Source organism: Mastigoproctus giganteus, chromosome 1, assembly GCF_048544385.1.
Source record: "Mastigoproctus giganteus isolate SK-2022 chromosome 1, ASM4854438v1, whole genome shotgun sequence".
NCBI lineage: Eukaryota > Metazoa > Arthropoda > Arachnida > Uropygi > Thelyphonidae > Mastigoproctus > Mastigoproctus giganteus.
This window is the reverse complement of record NC_143575.1, coordinates 90,905,786-90,929,138: the sequence shown is the minus strand read 5'-3', so window position 1 is coordinate 90,929,138 and position 23,353 is coordinate 90,905,786. Positions and strand designations below refer to the sequence as shown.

General features: G+C 37.4%; 1 protein-coding gene across 1 annotated transcript in view; it reads right to left on the bottom strand.

Annotated features, from left to right (window-relative positions):
* LOC150090986 (NACHT and WD repeat domain-containing protein 2) overlaps positions 1 to 23,353 on the bottom strand; it is a 113,714-nt gene that overhangs the window by 60,992 nt on the left and 29,369 nt on the right. Inside the window, exons 3-4 of the mRNA XM_090379506.1 lie at positions 1,278 to 1,394; positions 633 to 836 (exon numbers count right to left, since the gene is read on the bottom strand). Of these exons, the coding sequence (XP_090235632.1) occupies positions 633 to 836; positions 1,278 to 1,394 (321 nt within the window). The remainder of the gene's footprint in view (positions 1 to 632; positions 837 to 1,277; positions 1,395 to 23,353) is intronic.

Genomic DNA, 23,353 nt, shown 5'->3' with positions numbered 1-23,353 from the left:
TTGCAGCTCCAAACAGATTCCCTAGGGTCTGATGGTGAAATGAGTAAAACAGTTATCTCAAGGCAGGTGAGCCACCTATTAACCACTATTCTATGCCTTCCTTATCGTTTCTTGAACCATGGACTTCCATTTATTGATTTGGGAATGTTTAATTCTTGAGTAATAACACACAGGTATATTTCCAATTTGACATCTGACTGTCATTTTCCTCTGAAACTGTATTAGTTCTTTTTATGTGCTCAACGTTCGGCGCACACGTTTTAAATGAATTCTGGACTAACTGCTGAACACCTTTACACGCCAAAATATTTGCATATTTCGTAGTCATACAAATTTCGTGTAGTCTGTGGGCTCTCATGACTTTTGGTAGGATAGTGTAAATTCGATACGCTGATATCCTTTTTGTATTCTTATTTTCTTGTATTTTTAAAGAAATTCAGATGAATTTATTTGACTTTTATGGAAAAACGGAAAGGCTTGAAGGCCTAAATTATCCTGGCCTAAGAACGCACTTTATATATGTAAATTTAATGGACCTATATTTCAATTTTAAGAAATAAATTTTGGCCATAAATACGTAGTCTTCCTCTGATATTAGCTTCCACCTATCCACACTTATATAAACTGCCTACCTTGTTGTTGAAGTGCACTAGGATTGAACTGATTGGCTGCAGAATGAAGACGGATGGTACGGCATTAGTATCCTCACGGTACCAACGGTCAAGCAAAGACGTGTCCAGGGCTAATGTGACAAGGCATTCACGCACTTGACGAAACTCCTTTCCGTCGATGATAGTAGGAATTGGACGATAACCGTACTTCTGCCCCAAGAACACCTGGAAGATTCAAACACACTTCAATACTGGCATATTATAAACAGTCTCCAATATGAATCCATAATTTTATGTAGACAAGAGAGCTGAGAATTATGAGAACAATTTACTGTACTGACAGACCTATACGCGCTAATTATAGCTCCAAAAAGGAATTGAGCTCAACTTATTTTTAGTGTTAAGGACAATAAAACAAGAGTAACAGTTCAATTCATTAGTACAGTATTATTGTTTAAATGGTGAATTATAATCGATAGAAAATCACTGACTTTATACAGCATTGCTTCATTTATTTTACATAGTCATTGTCCTGACGTATCGGGAATTTTTTACTAATTAAAAATTTAATTAGTAAAAAAGAAAGAAATCGCACACGGTGAGATTTCTTTCTTTCTTTTTTTTATTTTTTATTTTTGGATTGCTGAATGAATAGAGCATACTAACGACAAAGTTCGGTCCCATTGATAGTCTCTGACAGTTCTCTATTTCCCTCATACACAGGTCGGTGGTCATGTGATCATCTGTAGCTTCATCACGGACTCCCCAACGCATGTCCACCACCTGAAAGAAAATAAGAAATGAATATGAGTTACTTTAAGATGATGAATGTTTTGCATTAGCTTATGGATAGACCGACTTTTTCGCATTAAGAATATTAAAATTCCATAAGGTGAGAATATCAATCCGATATTAAATTATTCTTGCCAGATTGAATATTAATTATATCTTGTTAAGAATTTTCATAACTGCTAGTAGTTATTTTATTTTTATTGAATTGTTTATTATTAAAATGCTAAACGTTTCATAATCACAGTTTTACCCATCATCAAAATACGAATACCTATATATTAATGTATTAGACCTCCGTGGCTGCCTTAATTCATCCTGACATGGATACTATAGGATGGCGAAACATAATGCCTGAGATATGGTTTCTCTTGCTGTCTGCACAGCGTTTACAGTATTTATTGTACCGTGGATAGTTTTCAACAGATTCTTACTCAGCTGTTTCATTCATCCCATAAATATTCGATTAAGTTAAAATCAAAGATGGTTATTGACCAAGGAAGGTCTGATCATCCAAATGTATTTAAAACCGTGTGCCACATTTCCAGCACATGGCAAAGTGTATTGCCCCGTTATAAAACTGTACCATCACTGAATAAAGCTTAGAATATTAATGAGCGGACCTGAACCTCGTGCACACGTATGAACAATCAACAGAGCTTTCCGGAAAAACATTCTGTAAACAGTAACGCCAACTTGTATTGCTTCCATTATACGTGAAACGTCCATTACATTAACTCAAGATAGCGTGATTCAACACACTTTTTGCTAATCTTTCTTGGTCTACTCAAGATATTCGTGACACCTTGAGAGTTACGTTTCTTGTAATACTGCTTCAGAGAGAACGGTATGTGCTTTAAGCGCCAAAGCAACTATCGCTATGAGTCTATTGGTTCTGTAATTGCGTGTATTTTGTGTTCAAATTGTTTGTTTACTTGACGAAAAGTCCGAGCTTCTGGGAGAAAAAAACTACGCAGCCTTCACCTGGGACCAACTGACTGAATTACTTTGTGGAAAAAGCCCATCAAATTTCTCGCGTCATTGACGGGATTCGAACTTAGGCCTTTTTCCAGCTGTTTGGGAATTCCGGTGATTGATATCCACTGTGCAGGAGTCGCTTCGGACACGGCTGCCACTGTTGTTCATCTGGTGATATAATTTAACTGGTTGGAGAGTATGGATCAGCTGGAAAGGAGAACCGAAAGTGACACGTTGTTATTGCTTGGTGGGCATAAATTTTCTACTGTTATTCACAGTTGGGGACTATATACTCCATTCATCTGTCATCGCGTGAAGGCTCGTTTATTACCACATCTCTTGTGATTGCTGCACTTCTCACCTACGGTTTTGCTAATACTTATACATCTTTGACACAGTCCATCAGCCGGCCGGGCTAGCCGAGTGGGTAAAGTACCTGCCCGGCAACCCAAAGGTCGCGGGTTCGATTCTCGCCTCGGGCTTGGATCAAAGTACTGCAAAAACCTTGGGAGGTGCAATATGGCCACAGAAGCCGATGCGCCAACAACTATCAAAAAAAAAACAGTCCATCATCCTTGCTGAGTCAGAAAGTTGCACTGATCATACTCCTTTTAAAGTTCGAGCTATCAAATTAAAAGGTTCTCTTTGACTGTTATATTGTACAGTGCAGCATAGGTCAGTAGTCTACTACTTGAATGCTTTGCACGTTTAACATAGCGTCTGTTATAACGCGAGCACAATAGATAATTCAGAGCGACAAGGTTAATCAATGGAGAACTCGTGCATGTTATTTGTAATTCTAGGCAGCATTGCCCAATAACCACTGTTTTCGATCTTATTTAGATATGTAATAGAAACTAAAAAGCAGTTTCCATTAGATGTCGGCTTCATTTATTTTTGAAAGTGATAGTTTAAAATTTTTCCGAGATACGTCCATGTTCCCTGTCCTTATCAAGTCTTTTGGGGACGAAATCGAAATCTTTATATAAAGAATTAAATGGAAAGTGATTAACTATTTTTAAAATGCTGTTAGAAGAGCGAAAACCAGATAGGATATTGAAATTATGTTTATTAGAGAAGTTGACAAATATAATATTCTACATAACTGTTTTTTCCCTTTTTTTCCCTGTTTTAATTAAGTAATGTTCGGGCAACTGAGTATCAGTGATAGATCAAAGATTTCCGCCATATTGTATATTGGGGGTCAATAACAACTGTTTCAAGATGGCAGGGAGCACGGCGTGGAAGTAGTGCTAGACCGAATCCTAAGACTGTTAAAATTTTCCACCAAAATCTGATGACAGCGAGATTTGTTGCTCATGGAAAATGCAATGGAATACCATTCTTATGTATCAGGAGAGAACATTAAGATGGTTCCAGATGACGCTTTTTCACAACATCCGAAGAAACAGGTTAGCGTTGAAACTAAGGGTGACTTTCCATTCTGAACAGAAAATTTTGAAAACAGAAGTAAAGCGGAAAAATGGAAACCGTACAGGAGCCAGAAGACTGATTGAACGATCGAATTTGAATGGCTAGAGGACTAACTTATTCTAACATGACACTATTTTGGTAGCAGACATTACTAGGGACCACAAAAGCCGTCCAAAAGTGACAGTGTAGTATGACATGTTACAGAATTTTGCCCATACATTTTACAGGATATGAGGAATTTAGAAGGATATTTCTATTTACATCGAATATTTAATGAAGTGTGGTGGAGCGCAGTGCTCTCAATGAGACCTTATTTGACTCCGGTGGATATTTTATTTTTTGACTAGGCCAAAGTAAACTTTTTCCAGCGAAAGCCAAGAACTGTTGATAATCTGTAAGAAACTGTCAGGAAAGTGACATTGCTGTCAGATAGAAAGGCAAGTCCACAGGAATGTGTAAACTTTTCTTTGAACTTTCCTGAACACTACCAGTGTTCCTCTGGACGTTTCTTCACAGTCAATGGAAAATGAAGCGGTCAAATCGATAAGATTTTTTTATGATAGATGTCCATGTTGAACCTTTATTATATGTAAAGTAGATGGCATAAAATTATGTACCAGGTACATAATTTAACGTGTTTTTCACTGGCAGGCGTTAAAACGTTTTAATTTTCAGATATTAATAAAATTCATGAATAATAATATAACAATATTTTTATTTTATTTTATTTTATTTTTTTGTATCTTAAAACCTTAATATTTCTGTTTCTAAATTCGTTAGCTTTCCAACGATATGCTATTCGTCCACATTATCCTGTTTATTATGTGAGAAAATTTCCCTGTTCACATGTTCATATTTTCCGCTATCCTGGAAAAACTACTGCAGTTTTCGGAGGTTTGAAAGTTGTTCCACTAGTACAGAGCTAAGATGAAGCTCCGTGCAAAATTTCATTAAATGTGGTCCAGTAGAAGATAAATTAAATTGGAATACATTTTCGTATGACGGTTTTTCGTTACAACATTTTTGGAATAACGCCAGTAAAAACGTTTTTAACTTCAAAAAAATTGTTTAGTAGAAGAACTGTCGCATGTCGGGTGTAGGAAACGTGATAGGCATTTTAAATTACACCGGTTACACAAACAGGATAGTAAACTGAAACTTTAGTTACAATAAAATTGCAGTATGCACTAAGCAAGTTAAAATATAGGGTTGAAATATACGGTGAATTAAAAGGGCTCAAAAATATTAGAAATATATGTAAAGTAAGGTGGGATAAGTGCGCCCTAAAACTTAAAAATTGAACTTTAAGCAGGTGTAGGACTTCTAAAATGTATTTATTTTATTTACTTTTTTGTGTGGCAGTTTACTGTATCTGTAACACAGAGTATTAAATATTTTATAATTATTCAAAAGTGTGCAAACTATAATTCTTTTATACAAGAATGCTAAAGCACTTGGAGAAGCGCGACGTAGTCTGATATATATACTTGGAAATTCCTGCAATGAATATATATATATATATATATATACAATACATGTATATTTAACCAGTTTCAAATAAAAAAAAAACTTTATGAACTTCGTGAGGTGCGACTAAATAAAATGAGCAAAACAAACATAACGTTCATGTTTATTTTAAATTAAGTTTAATTCTGCAAAACGAAAAAATGCAAGGATGGAAGATATTCTCAAATATTTAAATAAAAAGATCTAGTATCTCATCCTGGCAACCCTCTGTGAAGGTAAATATTCGATTTTCCCTACAAAACATCAGGAGTGTCAAAAACAAACTACTTCGCGTACTCGATTTACTTTCTGCGCAGAGTACGGCTTCGTAGTTTTGATCGAAACCTGACTCAGTGATGAAATGGAAATTACTACCTTCATCTCAAATCTTGGCTATCACCCGCTGGCTGCTAACAGAATAGGGAGACGAGGTAGTTCTGTAGCAACCTGTCAAAGGAGCACACTCCCTCTAATTAAGGCATGCACTTACCCAGGAGGAAACGTAGAAACAGTTCTTGTAATCTACCGAGTTGCCGAATTGCCAATCTTTGTGTGCGCCGTTTATTTCCCTCCACCGGTTTCTGAAGATTCTCCCCTCAAGCTGACGGCATGGCTGTCATGCACAATCAATCATCGTCAAAAGGTTATCATCCTCGGAGACTTTAACCTTCACTGTCAGCCACAAAGAAGCTCCTAGATATACTGTCATTGAATAAATCAAAAATGGGCATTGGTCATATTGATGTTCCTCCTTCACATGGCAATGCGACCCTTCAGCGCATCTTCTCAAACTGTTCCCTAAAAGAAACCTTGACCATATCCGATAACTTCCTCCCGTCCGATCACGATACGATCGCTGCCGTAATATCACTGCAGGCACCTAAGGATGAAGTTCGCCAGTACAAGCTACAAACACAGTCAGGATATAATACATCATCATTGAAAAAGTTACTACCCTTTTCTAACTTTACCCGTGGGACAAACTTGCAGAGCTTAACATCAATGAGGCCGCCTACTGGGTTTCGAAATGGATGGAATTCATTGCAAGGTGTGCAATGTCCAAAACTTACATCCTTAGTACCCACTCGAAGTCATGGTGGAAGAATGACCTCCTAAGGCCTTCAAGGAAAAACAGGCAGCCCATGCCCTGCTACAAAAAGCCGCCTTCAGAAGACTCATATGCCAAACTCTCCAAAGCACGGATGAATTTCCAGAAGAGCAAGCAATCAGCTGTTGACAATTTCATGAATGGCCGGCTGTCCAGAGGCAAATGTGTGTGGTCCACAAGTCATAGTTGCACCCACCGCTAGCTCTAGCTGCCCAGGAATGGTGTAAGCACGTGCTGCGTTTTAAGAGAGATCATAACGTGCTCGAAGTATATCCTTGGAATGAAGCGCTTAACGTTTCTTCAACTACAGTACTAGTAATATCGAAATTTACGAAGAACAGCTAATAAAAATAATAGACTCACTACCTGACAAGTCCACCATAGGAATTGGCGAAATACCTCTCTTTAGCGTCTAAATTGCTTCCTATTTCATCAGCAGAGAGAGAGAGAGAGAGAGAGAGAGAGAGAGAGCTCACCCACCTCTACAACAAAGTACCCAAACAGGCAGAGGTGCCTGCAAGCTGGTTGACTTGAGTCGCGGCAATTACAAAAAAGCCTCATGCTCATGATGTTGCTCTCGCAATCTTTGCACATAGGCCCGAACTTTCCAATTATGTCATGCCAAATATATCTCCTATAACCTTTCTACAGTTCTTATCGCAGAATTGACAATGAAGATTGTCAATGAAAATCTCCACGCCATATTTCTGGACATTAAATCTGCATTCGACTCAGTTCAATATACTCGAACTCCTCAAAAATCTTCTATCTAGTTGTTTTTGTTGTTGTAGTTGGGTTTTAGGAGCATTAGCGACTAGGGCCATATTGCTCCATATATGCTGTCTGTAAATTGCGTGTGTTCTGTGTTCGATTTTCTGTTTGTTGGACGAAAAACCAGAGTCTCCGGGAGAAAAAACCATGATGCTCTTGGCCATGTTGTGAAAAAGGCCCATAAAAATTCCTCACTCAGTTTCCAAACTCAGTTCTTTTCCACCCAGTGTGAGGAGGATGCGATTCTTCCAACTGTGCTACCCACGAGGGCCTTCTGTCTAGGAGAATGCTTCACTTCACAAGTAATGATAGAACGGTCTGTAAAAGCTCGGATGTAGGTATCCCACAAGGCGGTTCTCTCTCTCTCAGCCCTGCTATTCGCTGCAATATTCGTTCCGCTTATGGATCCATCTTCGTTCTTATCGTATGCGAATGATATTGTGTGCTACTTGTCATGCAAACGCCATGTTGGTGATTCACAAGCAAGACAAACCTCCTCAGAAATTGTAAGCTAACTAAATAGATCCTGTGAGTATGCCCAATTTTTTAGCCTGTCAAGCTAAAAAATTGGGCATACTCACAATCCAGAGAAGTCAAGCTATCTCATCTTTACTCCAAGTCGGATGACGTCTGCTGATACTGCATCATCGTTACTTCCGGAATAGTAGGAAATATTCTGACTCCTACAGACAGTATTAAATTCCTAGGAGTAATCCTTGATGCGAACCTCATCTATAAAGAATAAATCCAAGCTCAGTATTCCAAAGCTTTAAGAGCCTTCCGGGGAATGAAAATAGATTTTTGCAAAACTCACAATAAACAAATAATCAGGTAAATCTCGCAACGTACTTCAGTAGTGTGCTCTCCTATGCCATGGAAGTTTGATCTGCCGCACCTCCCACCAGTCTCAAGAAACTGTGGGGTCTAGAATTCTTGGTGCTGAAATGGGCCAGCTTGCGGTTTCGCCAGATCTACATGACATCTAAATCTGCACTCTGCTACAACTTGCAATACATGCCCACAGAGCCCATATGCGGAAAACAAAGCCCCCCCCCCCCGATGATAGTAATTATAATAAGTGTTGTAAACAGACGCTATCTTTTCTTCATGTTCGATAATTCAATTCAAACAGTTTCTTGATTTAAACAAATGTTTGGATCAAGCAAATTTGTAAAACATTTAAACAAATGTTTGGATCAAGAAACTAGTTAAACATTTTCTGGGGGAGCAAGGAACTACTTTCTCCCGCGAGGGGACAGCTCTCGTAAGAGAACCTTGAAAGTTCAATACCCCAAAAACGAGGCACTGAAATTTCAAGAAACGCGAAGTGTAGTTGTTTGTAACTTCGTTCTACGGTCGATTTTAGGTCTGCGAGGGGAACCTCACTTCACGACCTGAGAGCGACTAACTCAGCACCAGGTGGAAGAAGGCAGGAAAACTTCCTGAATACCTTCTGCTGGATTCTAACCCAGGCCTTTCCACTCGGCGAACAAGCACGCTACAATTTGTTCTACCGTTAACTGCACAAACAGTGAATCATGAAATTGTTGATTTGTTTGGTTCTAGTGAATCTTGATATTTTCTCGGAATTCCGCTTTGATTTTCGCATTTTTATTTATGCAATTTTGAATGTGTTTGTCCAAGGGCAACTTTAGAACCACTGCTCTGCATGCTGAGATGTTCAGTGTTGCCAAAGATGTGGTTTTGTACGAATTGCATATGATTATCAAAATGAGACAAACAGATTATTCATGAATGTTCTTAGTAGTTTTATATTAAATTGTTGCACTATCAGATTTCTGCAAGATTGCACACTGGACTTCAAATAATGTATACAGGTTCAGATTAAATATTTTCTTAGATATTTCGGGGAGAGATAATAATCTTAAAACTGATTATGATAAATAATTGTTAAAAAACAAACAAACTGAAAATAAAATATTATTACTTCTTAAGCTGAAAAAAATATCATCACAACTTTTGTGGTGTCGGGATCCCCAATATGTCCTTGTCGGGATCCCCAATATGATCCCCAATATGTCCTTGTTTAGAAATCGGAAAAGTGAATGAATCATTAATACAAAAATATTTGTGTTATCACTTTTTTTCGCGGTGGTATTAGTGGTGGCAAATGATGCAGGGAAGCAAGCTTACAGTGATGTGCCAAAATATTATGACTACCTGCCTAAAAGTATTAAGCCACCTTTCTCCGTGATAACCGCTTGCATCCGGCGTGGCATGACTCCACGAGAACATAGATGTTCTCAGCTGGACAGAAGAACATCCCAAAGTTCGGCAACGGAGCGAGGCACTGACGAATGCTGCGTTCCACCGCAACCCACAAATGTTCGATCGGGTTGATGTTGGGGGAATTTGGCGGCCAAGGGAGCATACAAAATGTTTGGACATGATCCTAGAACCATTCCTGCACAATGCCGGCCTTGAGATATGTTGTCGTGTTTAAAGCGTCCAGTGCCACCTCGATACACGGTCCCCACGTAGGGCAAAACTTGGTCCGAAACAATGCGCAGGTAGGATCTGGAGATGAGGGTGTCCATGAAAACATCACCCAAGCCATGATACCATCGCCGCCTACTAACTATGCAGTCTGGTTGCACAGTTGAATGATCTTCAAATATTATTATTAAAGAAAGCTATTGACTACATTTCAGAACAGCCCAACAGGATAACATTCCTATATGAAAATTAACTGTGAAAGATATCAATAATATTAAATGAAATTTATAATTCCAGGAGTAAACTTCAGTAAGTTTTCCTGCAAGGAACAGTTGGTGCTTTATCATCACTAGGTGTTTAGAAAAGTACTTACTGGTACTAACACTAATATAAAATTGCACTAATAATATAATATAATACTAGTATGATCTAATATGACACTAGGTGGTATATGACTCTCATCAACCGGTGCTGAACTTTCTATATAAATGTGTATTTATCCCCATGGTAATGTATAGTGCACCAATTTGGTTTGAACGTGTAAGTGTAAAAGTATTTACTAGAAAGCTCAGTTCCATTCAAAGAGTAATGCTCCTTAGGATGTGCATGGCATGCCGAACTGTGTCGACCCCAGCTTTGCAGATTGTGACTGGAAAATTGCCTGTTGATCTGCATTTATTGTATTGTGCATTGGCTTACTTCATCCGCCGTGGTATTCCCTGTTCTTTTCTGAATATACAGGTGGACATTTTGGTAAATCCCAAAAAAGAAAGGACAAGAATCTGGGATGCTTTGGTAAAAGTCTGGCAAGAGCGTTGGAGTGTTTGTGATAAAGGGCAGATTACACAAAAATTTTTTTCCAGATTTAAGAAATGCAGCCTCGATAAAATTCAAATGGTTTGCCCCAAACTTACAGGCTATGTTCTTATTAACTGGTCATGGTTAGATTAATGCAAAGTTGCATGATTTAGGAATTAATGAAAGATCTAGTTGTCATTGTGGCGAAAGAGAATCATGGGAACATATTATATACAACTGTGAGGAGTACTGCGATATACGAATTGAATTGGTATCTCGGATTAGTAATCTCAATCTTATGGCAGAAGGCTGCGAGACAATTCTAATTGATAAACAGGAGAACTTCTTGGCTTTCCAAGCCTTTGCAACTGCAATATTTCTTAGGCGGAAGACTCTTCTGCATCTGGAAGCCTTGGATTTGTAATGCGGTATGGTGTATGTCGAGTTACCTAGAATTCTGTGGAATCGTGGAGGCTGGAGTCTGCTATATCCACTGCAACCAACTCCAGCTCCTTGTGCTGGTATTTCTCTTCTCGGCAGCTCCTAGCGCTGCTGGCTTTCCAACAGACTGTGAATAGATGCAGATCTTTCCAATGAAGTTTGGACTTTGTCTGAAATTTAATTATATGTATATTTTATCTTTTATGTAATTTGATTATTTTTCAGTTTGTTCATATCAATCTTTTTGGGTCATAGCAGGTTTTTTCCCCTCCCTGTACTTGGGCAAACAGGAGAAGGAGTATATAAGAGTACTGCTAAATTATGTGTAACTGACAGCGGGGTTGCCATTGGTTGGCTGGGACCGCTTTAAGTAATACATATCAATATCAATCATCAACCGGTGCAATACCACCACTTTGCTTATCGGAAGCTTGAAGTAGTGAAACCTATATTTAGTCACCAGAGCAAAGTTTCCCGCATCTCCTCCCTCCCCAGCTCCTTCAACCCATGCACAGTACTAAGTACTATAGGTTTTGATACTGTTCGTGTTTGGAGTTTTCATTAAAAAATCTTATGGTCCACTCAAGCATTATTTAGATGTTGGATTTTATTTGTAGGAAACATCTTGCTTGGCTTCTCTGTTATTTTGATTGAATCTCAACTGCCCGTGAATTTCTCTGGATTTTATTTTTGTGTGGCAAGGTTTTTAATGTATAGTATTCAGTGCTGTGGTATGGTATTACATTCGAACCTCGTCAATACATATTGCATTTTCTTTTTGGTTTTTATCTTTTAAGAACATATATTTTAAGAACATATGAAAGACATTACGTGAGCTAAAATTTTAATAAAATTAGCCACATATATTTCGTAATTTTAAATAATGCATTGAGTTCCAAAAGAAAATTCTTAAAGAAATATAATGTAACAAAAACACACACGCCTATAATATTAGAACTGATTAATCTATACATGTGTGAGAGGATATATATATATAAATATATCACTAATGCAATGTAATACTGCTCAATTACCTTTGGAATTGCTTCCTCAAATGGAAGCAATTCCTTAAGAGTTGCACTATGAGTATATTTAGTATTATATATATATTTTAGACTTGTATTTAATATTTGTGATCAAAGTGAATCGCAGAATGCAATGGAGGTTGGTTATAAAGGCAAAAAATAAGCTAACCACTTAATTCTCTCAAAATAATCGAGGAATAGTTGGGGAGAATACACGTCTCCATCTGGATTTGATGAGGTATACCCGATTTCCATTACTCTATTTGTTCAACTGTTGTTGTTGTTGTTGCGCTTAATAATATCCTTATTTACTATTCCAGTTAGTCATTTGCGCAAACTCATTAGTTACTTAATTTCGTATTTAAAATTTAACTTATTAAATTCTTGTTAACATCATGAACTCGATCGTTGGTTGAGAATTTTCTTATCTTTATAGATGCAAAACTCGAGGTCAATATCGTGAACAAACATATTCAAAACGGTTTTGATAATGCTTAATATATTTCGTCATCCAGGTGTGCAGCGTGCATAGAACGTCCTACTTGTTGAAGACTAACAAATTGATGTGTAATTTTCGCTCATGATGTGATTCATCTTCGTGACACTAGAACAAAATGAGAGCTTGCATTATTTATCAGAAGTGCCCCAGGCAATAATACACTTGTAATAACGAGAGCAACACAGTCCACAGCTTCCGTGTCAGTAACCATGTTCAGTAATCATGAAAGGCTGCTTTCATACGAAATTGGAAACTAAAAACTCAAGGGGAAAAGAGGGCATTTTGATTTATTTCATACAACACTGCCCCTCAAAATGTCTTACTTCTTCCTTTATTGAACTGCATCCATGTATCCCCATATAAAAGCTGCGCGAATTTCTGGACTCTGTGATTTGCTGATACTATTCTAGTTAGATCTTAATGAACTTCTTACTCAGTGATATTACTGACTTCAGAAACATTTGTACTGCAGCACAAGCAGTAATTTTGACCACGTTTTGTTTTCCCAAAGAAAATGAAAAGAAAAAAAATTATCAAAACTTTTTTAAAAAATTAAAAAGTGACCGAAATTGTCACTCTTTCCCGAGCTTAACGCGGCAATGATTGGAAAAAGCCCATAAATCTTCCCTCCCAAATGTTGACAGGATTCGAACCTTGGACTTTTAACAATTGGATGAAATAAAGATCTTAGTATATTTCTCTTCAAGATTGAGGAGGGGTACGAAATTGCTCAAACAATCGCCGATTTAGACTCAGGCGAGAGTTGTACGGTCTTTCCCCCCCCCCCCTAACGAACTTTGCATCTAACAAAATTTAGAACACCCACTGACTCCTCATAGTCTTAGTTGATTTGGCATAAAAATGAGATTCTACTTTTCCCTGCTCGATGGTGATAGTCGAAATTTTCAGCTGCTGTGAAGCGAGTGAGTTTTTGCTGAATTTTTTCGTTTATTTGTAATATTATTTACAGTATATATATATATGTATATACTGTAAATAATATTATAATCTCATGTAGTTGCAGCTTAACTTTCCTGGAACCTGTGTTATCAGTAATTTTGTTGAGAAATACGTAAGCTTCAAGTACGAATTCTCTTGTATAGCTTCTTGATGTATTTTAGCTAGTAATTAACCAATATTGGTTTGTAATTTTAAATTTTATTTCAAAGAGGTTATGGATTCACCTAGAAAATTCTGTTTTAGTATTATAATGACTAGATGATACAAGAAAGCTAACTTCTTTTGTATCTGCAAAAAAAGAAAGAAATATTTTCTATCATAACGTGCCAAACGAGATGTCAACTGATGGAGATGATTCACCTATGAGTTATGTACTTTTGCTTGCACTTGTCACACGGATGTCGAGTTTCACTAGCTGAGTCCCACTCCCGACATCTTTGTGCAAGATGTCGGGAGTGGGAAGAACCGAATTCAGTGCTTGCCATATTAGGCGAATACTCGATGGCATAATTTCTCAAAGACTCAATGCCTGATCGGCCATTGAGTCTTTGAGAAAGTGACTTAAAGACTGATGAATCCGGTGAACTCAACAAAGACTCAAGTGTCTGATGCTGTGTTGAGCATCTTCTTTCTGAATCCGGCTCCAGAGGATCAACTGTACAGAATGCTTTGGTTCCGAGGTATTATCGGTACTCAGTTGTAAGAGAGACAAGAAGTATATTCGGTAAGAAAGACAGATGGCATAGAACTAGAGTATGTCTACCGGATGCAAAAATTCACAAATTCACGATGTAACAAAGAGTTGATCAACTCACAATGCACAATGGTTATGATTGTAATGATAACCACCGTGCGCCGATCTAATGGCTCCTTGGTAATACATATGGGAAATACTGATTTAAATCTTAAACTGACTGAATTGGTTATGAAATATACAGAATATCGAAAAAGTGGCGAGAGATAGAACAAAACGTTGTGCCTGCAATTCTGCTCAGACATGGCAGGAGGGATTTCATTATGAAAACCTTATGGATTAACTCTAGACTTGAAGGACTTTGAAAAGCTTACGGGAAAAATTTTCCTCACCATAGCGGGCCTTAGTTGGTAGTCCCAATTTATTTTATAAAGACGGTAATACATTTAAACTGAGGTGTCTGGGTTTTTGCTGAGCCATTGAGGAAGCATTGAGGAATCGACTCAGGTCAGTGCCATGAGACACAATTACATTTGCACCTTCTCTCACAGTTCTTGTGTGACCATTAATTTACATTTAATTACCCTAAACACTGAAGGGAAACATTAGTAGTAAAAAATCCACCAGGGATCTAAGGTCACATGGAAAAACATTTTAAGTAAACAAGAGTGTATGAGGGTTAAAGCAAAGAACTTAATTTATCTATAAGAGTAATGGTACGAGTATCGTAAACAAAATTAAACTAATTTGAGATTTCAATCAGTTCATCTAATGCTGATGTAGTTTGGCTTACCGAAAATGGTGCCGCCCAGAGATATATAATATGAATTTCATTTCGGTAAATACTGTACATTCAGGAGGGATGGGCAGGGTAGGAAGTGATGCTTCTAACCAAAACCTCCCTGAAGGTAACAAGAATGTTCTCTGAGTCAGATCGAAGTAACGCAGACGCGGATGTTGTATGAAATGACTTGCAATAAAGGGAACGTGAGAGCGAGATATGTAATTTTAGCCAGTAATTAATCAGTGTTCTGTAATTTTAAATATTATTTCAAAGAGATTATGGATTCATCTAGAAAATTTAGTATTAATGGCTAGATGATACAAGAAAGCGAAATTTTTCTGTATCTTCAAGAGCAAAAGAAGAAAAAGAGAGAAGAGGGGTTTTTTGCAGATATAAGATGCGGGCCAAATAAGTCTGAATATGACAAAAATCTCTTTAGGCAGATTGAATCGGTTAGTAAATGCAAATACCTCATTATGTATGACTTCAACCTACCTCTTATAGACCGGAGTATGGAGACAGGAAATATCCTGTATCGTAACAGTTTTTTGAACAAACTGAATGATTCTTATCTAATGAGTTAAATCTGATTCTCACTAAGGAGCCTAACTGTAGCAAAATTTAGACTCTGGGGAATCCAATAACAGGATGTCCACAACAATACTAAAAATTGGGTTGTGTTTAAAGAAACCTGTATATTCAAAGATAAAGGCCTGAGATTCAATTTCAAGAAGAGGGGGGGGGGGGGGGCTATAATTGAATGAGATTTCTTGGGCCCGATTAACTGGAGAGACTATTGTGGAAATGTTCACACAGTCTATCCTGGAAGCCACAAACGTATTTCTACCAGTGGTCAAGTTTCGTAAACGTAAAATACCAAAATGGATGACAGTGAGGTAAACAATTTAATTGAACAAAAGAAACAAGTATGGGACGATTACACAGTGATTACGTGATTCCGATTTGTTTGAGCATTATATGAGAATATGTAACAAAATCAGTGATGGAATAAATGGCCGAAAACTAATTTCGAGAAAACACGACCGAAGAGAGCTAAGAAAAAGAGTAGAAAGTTCTTCTAATACGTAAATACAACAAATAAAAGAGCAAATCAAATAGTTCTTGATTAGATTGCAGTTTAAGGTCAATATAAATCACAGCAGAAATGGAAGATGAGTTGAACAGTCGAATGCAAGCCAGAATCTCTGGAGAATATTAAGGAGTCAGGCTGCTGTAAAATATGTGATACAATTAGTTCAGAGAAACGTTTGTTAGAAAAGTTATCGAGGTTAAAGGAGAACAAGGATCCAGGGCACGATGGTATATATTCAATTATACTTACAAAAGTTACACATGAGTGTACCAAAGCGTTGGGAATGTTATTAAGAGCGTTAGACTCCGAAACGGTTCCTCTTTCTACTGCATAAGTGTTAAGTCTCTCCGATATACAAAATTGGTAATAAAGAGGAGTTCGATAACTATATGACAGTAAGTTCGACTTCTGTGATTAAGGATGCGATTCAGAACCCAACAAGAATGGTCCGTTGATTAGATTCCAGCATGGGTTCGTGATGCCTGACAAGTCAACTAAACTGTGATGTAGTCATTTGGACGCAGGTAACAATTTTGATATTGTATTTCGACTTTAGTGAAGCTGTGGATACTATCCCTCATGGAACACTAGTATATAAACTGGTTGAAGTTACTGGCAAGAAAGTATGCTGGATTACAGGCTGGCTAACTTTTAGCCAGCTTGCAAGATAGGAGACGGAGGAGACTAAAAGATAGGTTGCCATAAATGTTTCAGTCTTCAGGGTGGACCAGTGTAATAAGCAGAGTACTGGGCTCAGTGTTGGGCTCTCTCCTATTTCTGATTTTCATAAATTATATTAACGAGGTGGCCGACCGGGCTAGCCGAGTGGGTAAAGTACCTGCCCGGCAACCCAAAGGTCGCGGGTTCGATTCCCGCCTCGGGCTTGGATCAAAGTACTGCAAAAACCTTGGGAGGTGCAATATGGCCACAGAAGCCGATGCGCCAACAACTACAAAAAAAAAAAAAAAAAAAAATTAACGAGGTTATCCGAAGGAAGGTGTTAGAGTTTGCTGAAGATTTTAAGATGGGAAGGGTGGTTAACAATCCGAGCCAGGCTATGCTGCTTCAAAAAGACTTGGATCAGTTGCATATACGATCCAAAAATGGCAACTGAAATTTAATGCTTTTAATTGTAATGCTATGCATTTGGGGAACAGAGATCCTGGAATCACGTATGAGTTAGGAGGAGAGGAGCTAAACGTTGTTCAAACCGAAAAGGACTTAGATATTGCGATTCACTCTGACATGAAATTTTCCATGCAGTGTAAACAGGCGACCTGGAAGGCACACAATGTTCTGCCCATGATTTATAGTACTTTTGCTAGTTGGAAGAATAACGTTTTTATTTCTCGGTATAAGAGGAAGGTATTGTATTCGGGTCTGAAGACTGCACCTAAAAAAAAGAGAAAATAAAAAACCACGAAATTAGCTACTGGTGAGGGTTCAGTTAAGGAAGACCAGATTTAGGAAGAGATTTGTTCTCCCTCTCTTGTAGATGAGACAAGGACCAGGGAACACAAATATAAAATCTTCGGGAAGTCGGATCTCAGAGTTCAGCTGTGGGCAACGGTTTGTCCAACACGAATAAATTGCCTCCCAGCGTAGCAGAGGTAGTGATTCTGGCTGTTCAAAATGGAATTGCATGAATATTCATTTTATTCTATTTGTTATTAATTTTTTGGCTGATGCAGAAAATGGCCGCTTTCTTGCATCATATGGCTTTATTAATACTAAACTATTTTCTATAAATATTTGCATTAACAGCAACCGATAAATTTTATTTCCGTTTGTGCATTCTCTCTCTCGTTGACCATTGTACTTAGGTAGCGTGCCTATCAATGAATTACATGCACCTTCCCCGCAATGGCACTGGCGCCTTATTATTAATGGTTCTTTTAGCAACAAGACAGCCATGTACTTGTTAACAGAAGAGGAAATGACCCATTCATATCTCTGAGTGACATTTTACTTAACCTGGTATGTAAATCATTTCTCTCAAAAATAGTAAATTTTCTGTTCTCTTCTTCCTGTATAAAGTTCACTCACACATTTCATTCGTACAATTTGGAAAAGGTGGTAATGTGAAGAATATATGCAAATATGGCTCGGTGCAGAGAAGTTAAGGGATCATTCAAAAATTATGTGATGCAAGGAGAGAATTGAAGACAGAAAATGTTCCGTTGTATTGCAAGGGAGGGTGAGATTGATCGCACGAATCTTATGTGAGAGTAAATGATGGGACTGCTTTTGGCGTGTATAAAAAGTAATTTCCCCTCACTTCCTCCATTTTAGAATAAAATCCGACTTGCATATAGTGTCACATCGGGTTCAGAAACCTCCCCTTTTGTCTTCAAGACTTACTATTTGCTAAAAACCACGCGCGCGCACACACAAGGGGAGAGACAGAATAATGGAAACGCCTATAATAAGAGTTACAGGTATGCACTAATATGATGTTGGGCCGCTCGTTGCTTTTAAAACAGCTTGTATTCCACATGTAATAGACTGAAATAAATCTTGACCTGGCTTAAGAGGAATGTTAGACGATTCGTCATGGAACGGTTCAAGCTCCTTCAGTAAGGAAATCTGCTTCTCACTCTCCTCTCCAGATATGCTCACAGTGGCTCAATAACATTTAACTCTGGTGATTGTGCAGGCCACGGAAGATGCTTAGCCTCAGTTTCATGCTCCTCATATTAAGACTGGACACATTTGGCACTGTGTATTGGAGCATTATCATCTTGAAACATTGCATCATTTGTGGAAAACAATGTCTGCACCATCGGATGAACCTGTTCACTCAGAATATCAAGGTAATCAGTGGCAGTAATTGGCCGTTCAGAGTAATGGAACAATCTAAATAACACCAAGATACTGCTGCCCAAATCATTGTTGATCCTCAATGTTTGACGGTTGGCGAAAACAGTCAGGATGATACGCTTCCTTTGGCATTCGTCAAAACGTAAGCTCTTCCTGACGTTGGAAAAAGTGTGAATGATAATTTTTCTGAAATTATGACGTTTCTAATTATCAAGTGTCCAGTTTTTGTGCTCCTTACACCGTTGCATCCTCTTTCTAAAATTACTATCACTAAATAATAGCAACTCTGCCATAAATTTCAGCATTATGAAGTTCTCACCGAACTCTTTTTCTAGAAACTAGGATTAAGTTCTGCAGTCATTTTTATATTTTTGAGCTAGAGTCCTTTTCAGTCAGCTTCAATTTTCGCCATAATTCGTCCTGTCAGATTTTGTTTTCAATACCTGGTGAATATAGACATCACTTTCGATACAGTTTCTCTGGATACATTAAACAAATCAGCAGTTTTAGTCAAAGATGCCCTTACTAAACGTGCACCAACAGTTTGACCTCTTCAGAATTCAAACAGTTCAGTTATATTCTTCATGTACCTTTTTTTTATAGCACCTCTAAATAAACATCAGCTTTTATCATCTTTCCTTCATAGCACTATCTGCAAGAAACAAGAAAAAATCAACGCTACATGTTCATAAATACATCATACAGGCATTACAAAAACCACTATTTCATATTAGGTGTTTCCAGTATTTTGTCCACTCTTGGATATATACAATATATTTTATTAAAACCGCAAACATGAAAGGTATTAGAACCTGTAGTGCTTAGTTAGGCATGGGTTAAAGTTTGAGAAGACAATGAAGATACTTGTTTATATTAGACTTGAATTTCTGTAGATTGTAGTTGTCAGAAAATACATGTGGAGGAAGATTGTTTCAGAAAACAGAAAGGGAAAGGAAGAAAAGTTCCTTCTATGTGTTTGAAGTTGGACACTAAATGGATGTTACTGGTTGAGGCATGTGTTCGAACTGGTTTGGAAAAGAGAATTAGAGATGACAGTTCGGAAAAGAAAACATCTGTAGAATTCCATCATAGGACAGATTTCAGATCTCTACAAAAGAAAAGTAAAGCCAGGAACGAAAAAGAAAACCCAGTTTGTTTAGATGTACAAAAAGGAAGCAATATTTGTAATGTGCTTATGCTAAGAGAGATTAGAAGTCAGGGTAATAAAGATATTTGATCTTGTTTAGAAATCTGAGTGTTATCGAAGATAATCATAGAAGCAGTAGCCTCATTTTTGTGAGATGTAAGACAGAACTTAGTTTTAGAAGAATTGAAATTAACTAATTAATTATCTAATATTAATAAAATTAACAAACTCTGGTTTCTTGCACGTACTTAATCTGAATTTGAATATCGTCAAGACTGACTTATTTTTCACACCATGGCCGAGTTAGTCGGGCTCATACCAACATTGCACGATCCTCACTTCCATCTGGAAACTTGGGTTTTTTGTATCCAGCGGAATAGGCAGGCCTGCCACAGCATACATGGAATTTACAGACAATATATTGATGCCTTATAGCTCTACTTCTTTGGCACAAAAAAAAAACAAGCAGCACGCAGAAGACTATATGAAGATGAACGAAGGTTCTGTATGGTACTATAACGGTTTTCCGAATAAAATGATCTGTAAGTAGATCATTAATACAAATGAGTAGAGGGCGTAGTCAGTTACATGCTGATTTTAAATAAATAAATAATATTTTTGTTGGCCCACTTTGAAATTATTCTTCCAGACCATGTGTTATGTGTGTCCATGAGTTCATCTATCATTGCTATGAGTACTCGTGAGACGAATGTTACATAAATATTAAAAGGTGTACAATGCCTGTGTCAAATTTATTCAGGGACACTTGAATATCAGAATACTACATGGGCGTTAATTTTCACTCAAAGCTAAATGGTGGTTATCAGCTTCATTACTCAATGTTTGCATAAATCTCAGGAAAATTTATGACCTTTCTTGCGTGTCTGAGAAGCTGCTTTTCGACGACATTTCAGAAACAGTTTTCATATTTGCATAAATATTATTTCTCAATAGATGTAGGATTTATTTTCGCGTAATATGGCGTTAGTAATTACAGTACTAAGTACAGGTAACCCTCTTAAAACACGGTAGTTAGGTTCCCATAAAATCTCGTGTAGTGCGAAACCGTGTTATACTGGACTAAGAACCAATACAAAAAAGGGGATAAAGGGGATTATGTTCCAAAAACTAACAAAGATACATCATATAACTGTCATAAACTTAATTATTATTAAAAATAGTAATAACTGAACAAACGCCATACAAACTGTGATACATATATGTCAGATAATGTACGTTCATTTAATTTTCTTCCTCTTCATTCCTGCTAAGCACAATCAAACGAAAACGTTTTCTCTGTTTCAGAATATCTTCACCTTCTGAACTTTCTTTTGCAGCATCTAGATTTCGTGTATCTTGTGCTCTTTTAAAAAATCAGTTATCTGATTTTGCTTGACAGATCTTTGTAAAATTTAGGTTATGGATCTAAGCATTTTTGAAGCTCCCTTTTGAACTTTGTGCTTCTTTCTGTCGAAGGATTTGCATTTTCAAAAAATAAGATTCTAATTGCTCGGCTAAGTTTATGCCTTCCCGTATGCTTTTTAGTGTCTTCAGAATTTTCATCTGCGTTATCATCCTCTAAATTGATTTGGTTTACCTCCGATGCCTCCATCACTTCAATAGAATTGGAATCATTTTTTTCCAAATTCCATTGTAACGATTTTCTGATGTATTGAGTTTTAAAGATAGATATATAATGCCTTGATAAAGGTAGATATAATCTAATCGCTGAAGAAGTTATATTAAGTGGTAGGAACATTACTTCAACGTTTGGATGGCCTGGCGCGTTATCCAATAGTAACAAAACTTTGAAATCTAGATTTTTCCACATCTGGTACTTCAATTTATATTGAATTCATTGCACGAGGATTAGAGGATCTATAAACTAACATAAGTTTTATCATGTAATCGCCTAGTGCGTTACTGCACATAAGTAACGTTATAGGATCTTTTCATGCTTTAAAACCTGGTGCAGTTTTCTCTTTTTTTTGAAATAAACGTTCTGTTGGGCATTTTTCCACCAAGGACCTGTCTCATCGGCATTGAAAACTTGATGTGGTGTATATCCGTGCTCTTCAATAATTTTTTGAAATTCCTCTGCATACTTCTTGGCAGCTTCATTATCAGCCGATGCACTTTCCTCTTGAATTGTTATGTTTTGTTATGAGAAGCGGTTTTTAAATCGCTCAAACCAACCTTTATTGGCAACAAACTACGGGTTAACAGAAGATTCGATTCTTAATTTTCTCTTAAATGGTTATAAATTTTTAGTGCCTTTTGTTTAATTGCATTACCGTCTAATGGGATCCGTTTTTTTACTGCTATTGTCAATTATAATTTTCTGTTTATTTTCTTTATGGTCCGGATTGTTGCTTCTTTTAAATTTAAACTTTTTGAAGTGTGTGAAACCTTTTCCCCTTTTGTAAGACGATTTGGATTTTAAAATATGGGGTTGTCCCTTTTTTCTCTTTTTTTTGCATAACGGCTAGCTAGTCAACAACGGAAATTCACAAAAAAACAATAGAAATGTTGAAAAATTACATCCAACATAATGGCAGGGTTTTCCCCCGCACAAAAGCTCAAAAATACCCCGTTATGCGAAGTTGGCTGCAAGACTTGGGTTGTGTGTAATTACGAACGCCGTCTTTCACCTATTATTCAAATACCTTTATCACTAAAGTCAAGCGCATTAGTACTTCGGTCCTGGTGGTGCCTTTTAGGGAAGTTCCTTACATGTATAAGGCATTGGTCAGGCCACACCTTGAGTACTGTATACAGGTCTGGAGGCCTCATTTCAAGAAGGATGCAGAGCTGCTGGAACGAGTACAGAGAAGGGCAACAAGATTACTGAATGGAACAAAGGGTTGCTCTTACGAAGAAAGGCTTAAGTTTTGCAAATTACAGAGTCTGGAGACTAGGCATCGGCGAGGTGATCTGATAGAGGTGTATAAGGCTTTGAATGGCTTGAGCATGCTCAATGCCGATGGGATTCTTCCTCTCGCTCAGAATAATCACCTGAGAGGGCATAAATTCAAATTGAGGAAGGACGGATGTCGGATAGATGTGCGGAAATTTGCCTTTAGCCAGCGGGCAGTTGGTTTGTGGAATAGACTTCCATCACTTGTTATTGAAGTTGACAGCCTAAACAAATTTAAGGCTTAGCTGGACAGGTATTTTGAACGAACGGAGGGTTGAAATGGGAGTAGTGGTTGTGCTTTTTTTTTTGGCTGATGCTGAATAAGCTTGCTTTCTTGCATCATATACCTCTACTAATGCTAATGCTAATGTCCATCACTAAAGTCAAGATGTTTCTCACAATCGCATTTTATTTCTGCATATTGATCCAATTATTTACTTCGCTCAACCGTTAATCGCTCTGATTTGTTGACCTATTTATTTTATGTAATATATCCTTCCCCAATGTAGTTTTCGTTCATT